Source organism: Aethalodelphis obliquidens, unplaced genomic scaffold (genome assembly GCF_003676395.1).
Source record: "Aethalodelphis obliquidens isolate GAN/ISIS:26980383/991018 unplaced genomic scaffold, ASM367639v1 scaffold14, whole genome shotgun sequence".
In the NCBI taxonomy this organism is placed as follows: Eukaryota; Metazoa; Chordata; class Mammalia; order Artiodactyla; family Delphinidae; genus Aethalodelphis; species Aethalodelphis obliquidens.
Genome location: NW_020837958.1, coordinates 39,651,671 through 39,658,188, shown reverse-complemented (window position 1 = coordinate 39,658,188; position 6,518 = coordinate 39,651,671). Strand labels below are relative to the sequence as shown.

General features: G+C 47.0%; 1 protein-coding gene across 14 annotated transcripts in view; it reads left to right on the top strand.

Moving 5' to 3' along the window:
• CLPB (ClpB family mitochondrial disaggregase) overlaps window positions 1–6,518 on the top strand; it is a 171,891-nt gene that overhangs the window by 106,067 nt on the left and 59,306 nt on the right. For all 14 annotated transcript variants that reach the window (XR_003434569.1, XR_003434570.1, XR_003434568.1 and 11 more), the window contains one exon: window positions 1,504–1,601. Coding sequence is in view for 7 of the 14 variants with exons in the window: in XM_027115637.1 (XP_026971438.1) it covers window positions 1,504–1,601 (98 nt within the window). In the remaining 7 variants the exon portion in view is untranslated. The remainder of the gene's footprint in view (window positions 1–1,503; window positions 1,602–6,518) is intronic.

The window sequence follows — 6,518 nt, the reverse complement described above, 5'->3', positions numbered from 1 at the left end:
CGTGTCCCCTGCATCGGCAGGCGGACACGGGTTCGTGCCCTGGTCCGGGAAGATCCCACATGCCACAGAGCGGCTGGGCCCGTGAGCCATGGCCGCTGAGCCTGCGCATCCGGAGCCTGTGCTCCGCAACGGGAGAGGCCACAACAGTGAGAGGCCCGCATACCGCAAAAAAAAAAAAAAGAAGCAGAGAGTTTCAATAGGAATGATTTTATATCATGATATAAATGTTTCCTCAGCCTGGGATTGAGAAACACTGATTTTTACTGTCCATCAACAAACAGTGGCTGGACATCCCCCCGAGCCAGGCCTCGTGGTGACACGGCCTTACCTGTGTATTTAGTGTCCCCAGCCAACTTATTATATCCTGTGGCAGGGACTGTGTCTTAACCCTTCTTTACTTCTAGACAACACTTCCCTAGCAAAAAAGAAGATCAAGGAATACTAGTTGACCACTACCTTAATGTTCCATTTAACACATAGTTCTTGAGAGAAGTGCTTTTAGAGCAGGGCCAGATCTGAGTCTTCCATGTTCCCAGGCCCCACTCATTCAAGATTTGGCAAATTGAATGGAATGGACAGTTTTTGAAGAGTAGAGTGAGGTGCTCAGACCTAGGCTTTGGGAAGGAGATTCTGATAGCATGGGGGTTAGAGTAGCCTTTCCTCCACGACTGCCTGTCCACAAGGCTTTGCACCAAGTGGACACTTTATTCAGGGCTCATCAGCTGCCGGCACTTAAAAGTGAGAGAAGGTAGATGCATGGCCCCCAGCAAGCCTCTTCTTTTTGTTATACTTAAAGTTCTTTGTCTTCAAATCATAGGAACTAATGATTGGAGGAAATGCCTGCCTGAGTGCACAAACTCACCAACAAGTAGCACTGGTGAGGGCTGGCACAGCCAGGTTGCTGATGATGACCAGAGGACTCAGCTGACTCTGGTAGGCAGGAAGTGTCCAGAAGGAAGAGAGCATTAAAGGAGAGGGAGAGGCAGAGAGCAGAAAGAAGGGGGCCTTTTCACGGTTATTTCGTATATTCTGTGCTTTAGATTTTTATATGATTTTGATGAATGAATATTCATCTGTGTACAAACGAATTTGATAATGCGGGCATTTTAATGAATAACGCATTGGTGTTGGGGTGTATTAATCTATGTGCGTGTTTGGTGTATTTTTTAGCATGTTTGGCTGTGTGTATTTTTGTATGCACAGCACACCTGTGTGTGTGTATAGCATATCTGTGTGGGTGGCACCTCTCTGCATGGGTGGTGTGTTTCTGCACGTGTGCATGCCCATGTAGGAGCCTCAGTACCCTGACCACTGTGTCAGAGAGGACTGAGAACTCCTCTCTCAGAGTAGCTTAACATGTATTTCAATCTCTTAGGTTTCTGTTGCTCCATATTTCTGTGGGCATTCCTTACACTGAAATCAAGGCACAAGCCACCTCTGAGGGAAGGCCAAGAGCCCACTGATCACTCATAGAGGCTCTATTTCTCCTTCTCCTCCTGCCAGGAGCTAACCCCCTGCAGAGGAATGAAATGGGACACACACCCTTGGATTATGCTCGAGAAGGGGAGGTGATGAAGCTCTTAAGGACTTCTGAGGCCAAGGTAAGTCTCAAAGAAAGGAGAAGGCCTGTGGGCACTCCATGCTGCATTTGGTCTTTCACTCATTAAATTATGTCAGGCTCCACACCAAGGGCCACTTCTGCTTAGGGGATTATTGTCTATTTAAATTGAAATCCAACCCCCACTCTCATCAAGAATAGGAAGCCGCCCCTCTTCCTGACCAGGAAGAGGCCTGGGCCACTTCTGTCTTCTGAGGACTTTCAAATTCAGTTTTTGAGGTAATGGACCTTCCAGCTCCTTTTCATAGGAGGAAGGACAGCAAGACATAAATCTCAGCCTAAGTACTATTTCCTCAGGCCTCATGTATTCTTTAGCCTCATCAAGTAATCCTTTCCCATCATCACTCCTTCTAGAGCTATTCCCTGACCTCTTCCCTCCACACACACTCCAGAGAGCCTTGTATGGAATCTGAGCCAAAACAATCTCCATCTTCATTTGATCTTTTCAACCAGACTTTTGAACCTTCTGAAAACAGGCTGCCTTCTGCTCCTCTCAGCCACCCAATTATATCTCAGAAAGTGCTTGGCAGAATCCAAGAACTAGAATCACAAATCTCAGAGCTGGCAGGGACCTGAGAAGTCATCAAGTCCGGTGATGGGAAATCTTATCGAAGTCTAAACAAATAAGTCAGAGGAAAAGAGAGCTGTTCTTGTTGAAGGAGGGGTGGCCCAGTGCCCCGCCCACCGGACTGTCCCTACCCCCCAGGTAACCTCCCTGAAGGCTGTGCTGTGGGCACACATTTTAAATCTCTGAAACCTAAATCAAATGACTTCTTTTCCTCCTGGGGAGACTGGACCCCAGGGATGTGGTGTGACTTGCATTTGGTCCCAGAGTGAGTTACTGTCAAAACTGTAACTAAGACTTGGACAGGGGGTCATATAGTAGGTTCACTGGCAGGACTGGAACTGGAAGGCTTGGTTTCTGACTCTCAGTCTTGAGCTCTTTCCAGCATCATGGAGTCTCTCATTGGCAAACTGGCCGAAGTGCTTTGAGATGATTAAGAGTGACAGGTCCCACCTAGTGGCACATATTCTCTGTGTCTTGAGTAAGAGCACTTAGGTCACCGGACCAAGACAAGACAGGGGTTGTGATCCCAGCTCCCCCACTCACTGACTGGGTGACCTCGGGTGAGCGCTTCCCCTCTTGAAGATCAGTTTACCTTTATGAAAACATTGTGACTAAGTGGTTTCTAAGGTTCCATTCAAAATACCATTGTCTGTGTAGCAGTCAGGATAAACTAGGTCATGGTATTGTAACAACCCAAAATTTCGGAGGCTTAAAACAGCAAAGATTCATTTTTACCTCATGCTACACATGAACGTCAGCAGAGGCGGGTTGTGCTCATCCTAGGTCCTCAGGGACCTGACTGGCAGAGCAGCCACCCTCTGAAATACTGCTGCTTGCTTACAGAGAGGAGAGAGTGCTCTGAAAGGCCTTGCATCTGCAGCTAACTGCTCAGCCTGGAAGTAGGACCCTTTACTTCCACTCACAACTCACTGGAACTAATCCCATGTTCCTGTCCTGTAGTTGGGTCAGCTTCCCCCATGCCATAAGGAAATCCCTGAGCACTGTTTCAGGTCACCTCAGGGACTGCCTCCCCATCATTATCTCCCTTTTCAGGCCAAACCACTGTCCCCTGAGAGCAAGCACTGCACTTGGCCAAAAGTACCCATATTTGTCAGGTGGTGTGACATAGGGCAGGCCCTGGTCTAGTCATGTAAAGCAGGAGAACAGGCCACTTAGTGCCAGAGAGGGTGGAAGGGTTAGGGCTGCAGAGGGACCCTTAACAAAATTTGGCTGCCCAAGAAATGGCCTGATGTCAGCCACATCAGTACAAAGCTGGTGTCCTGAGTGAATACGTGGCAGTTGCGTCCTCTGTGCCAGTCAGATCCTTCTGGACCACAGAGGGCAATTGCAGATGCTACCTTCTGAGTAGACTGAGCTCTTAGAATCTGTGCAGAGGGGGGCAGTAAGGAGGCAAGCAGAACTGTGCCATGAGAAAAGGCCGAAGGCAATGGGGCGTCTGGCCCGGAAAGGAGAGATGCACGTAGACACAGGGACGACTGGGGTGGGGATGGGAGGAGAGGAAATTAATTCAGTATTAGGACTAGGACAGAGCCAGGCCTAACGGATGGCTGCTGCAGGAGGAGCTCCCTCCCAGAGCTGTGACCCCAGGCAGGGACTGCCTTTAGAGGCTAGAAGACCACTCAGAGCCAGCCCAGGGGTTCTGTCACCTCTCAGTTGGAAGACTTTCTCTGTCGTCACCTCTCTGCACTTGATCCCTTTACCCAGTCTGGATTTCCTCCTTCCGAAATGTTCACCTGTCTGCTGAGCACTTCCACTTGATTGCTCTGCAGTCCCCTCAAATTCTACCCACGTGAACCACCCTCACCTCTCCCTGGATGTCAGCAGCGTTGTCTTTCTCTTAGTTGCTCAGCATCTCCATGGTCACCCATTCTTTCCGCTCTGATTTTTTCCTCCAAGCTGCAAAAAACTGCCTTTTCAAAATTGTGCGGAAGAGTTTTGCGGAAGAGTTTCAGGGGAAGAACACTGCTTTACACTGGGTTCTGTCTCCCTCTGCCAGTAAGTAAGCAGCAGCTGCTCCTTTCTGAGTTCAGGCCCCATGTCAGTAACATAATGATTCAGGCCTGGAGGGTGCTGAGGCTCCAACCTGAGACCTCATCTCCTGGCTCTTTGTCTAGACATAGGTTACCACCACTCTGATCTTATCTTCCTCCCCTGCTTTCCATCCGGCATCCCCCTGCCACCCAGCTCAGCCTCTTCCACCTTCACCTACCTCTATAGTCAGTTATGGGCTCTTTATAGAAAATTTGTAATTATAAAAGTCATCTTTCCCATTATGGAAAATTTGGAGAGTAAAATGAAGAGAATTAAATAAGTCAGTACATATTTATGAATGACATCTGTGTGCCAGGCTCTCAGCTAGATGGGAAGAAGACAGCTGGGTGAAACCCTCAAGGAAGTCCCAATCTGGTGAGGAGACAGGCAAGTAAAGCATGATACCACCAACTCATCAGTCCCAGGGAAGGCCAGGGACAGGGACTATGGAAAGCCAAGGTGGCTTCTAATACTGCCTGGGAGATCAAGGAAGGCTTCCTGGAAGAGATGTCAACTGAACTGAATCTCAGTTAAAAACGTTTTAGCCTGATAGCTTGACTACCTGTACATAACTGCTATTAATGTTTTTAATTATTTATAATAATTGTAGGTACCATTTATCAAGTGCATCTAGGCACTCTGCCAGGTGTTCTAATATATATTTTTTCTAATCCTGTAACAAAGCCATGAAGTAGCTCTTATTCCCCACATTTTACAAATGAGAAATCTAAAGCTGAAATAAAGCATGTGACTTTAGAAAATCAAGCTATTATTAGCAACTATTGGGATAGGAATCAGAGATTTCTTCTTATGATACTACATTTGCCTTTTCTGAACCATATCTATATATATTTATATAAGTGGTCTTTTTTTTTTTTAACCTGGTTAGTAGCCTACTGTATAAACCCCAGGGGTCTCAAACTGGCAGCCATGTTTTATTTTGCCAACTTTTTTTCTTTTTAAATATGAGTATAATGCCTTAGAGGTTGGAGCGTGGACTCTCCAGCCACAGGCACCTATTTCCTATTGTATTATGTGCTTGCCTGTCAGACATTTGTATTTCCTACTTGGTCCTGAAGGTGTTATGAGTTATGATCCTAGTTCCATATTTGGAATCTGCTTTTTTCACTTATTATTTCTTGATGATTTTCTCATTTTAGAATTATCCATAAGCCTAATTTTTAATTTTCTTCTGCCTTTTAAAATGTGTCACTCACTTATCTCAGAATCTCTGTCACCTTAGGTGGCTTAAATAAGTTTCTCCTCATGGCCGGTTTGCTCAGTTCTCTCAGCATTCTCTGTGTGCAGAAGCCCCCTTGGGGCCCCTGAGAAGATCCAGAGGTGGATGAAGCCAGCTCCTGTCTCCTGAGCTGGCTGTTGGGAGAGGAAGATGGGGAGAGGCAGGCGCTCTTAGCTCTGATACGCACAGACTGACTTGTGCCTTAGGAGGGGTCCATACAGAGTTTGTGGGGGCCCCAGGAAAGCATGGATCACCTCCAGACAGAATAAGCAGGGCAGGCTTCATAGAGAAGATAACTGTGATCTCACTTTGAAGGATTTCAGTAGCTGGAGAGTTTAATACTTAAAGCTTAGACCATTTCCACATCTTAACTAAGAGATGAAGGAGAGGTAGAAATCTATCTCTGTGCACACGATGGCAGATAAAACAAAAATATAGGGAGCTATTCCATGATGAATATTCAGCTGAGGGGGACGTGCTTGTGCCAGCCCGCATCTCCGCTCCCAGATCCTCACTCCATCGAGACTCACGAGGAATTTATTGCTCATTTTAATCACATCCAGAGAATGAATTGGCAGGAATATTAGGCAGATAGGCCTATCATATATATTTTATTTGCATATCCCAGTGACAGAATCACAAGCACATTTCCTATCTCTGTATTTTTTCATTTGCTTCAGGGGTAGCTGGGGATGCAGTGCTCCCCTGAGCCCCTCATTCTGGGCTGCAAGCCTGGGTGCTCCCATCAGATCTGAAGGAAGCTATCAGGAGAGAATAGGTGAGGTATACAGGAGGGTAAGAGATTTATGTTCCTCCTGGCTTAGGGTGAAGAGCTATCCCTTCCCTGCCTTGCCCAACCTGCTCCCTGCTTCGCATCTCATTTCGAGAGCCACTGTGCCGCATGCCTGGCTCTGTGCTTGGCCCAGATGGCCCAGACAGCACCATCTGACCTTTGTTACAGGTTCTCCATGGGCCAAGAACAGCACTCCATGCTTTACAGGGACAGGCTTTTGCTTTCTTTCTTTTTCTTTTTGCTTCTT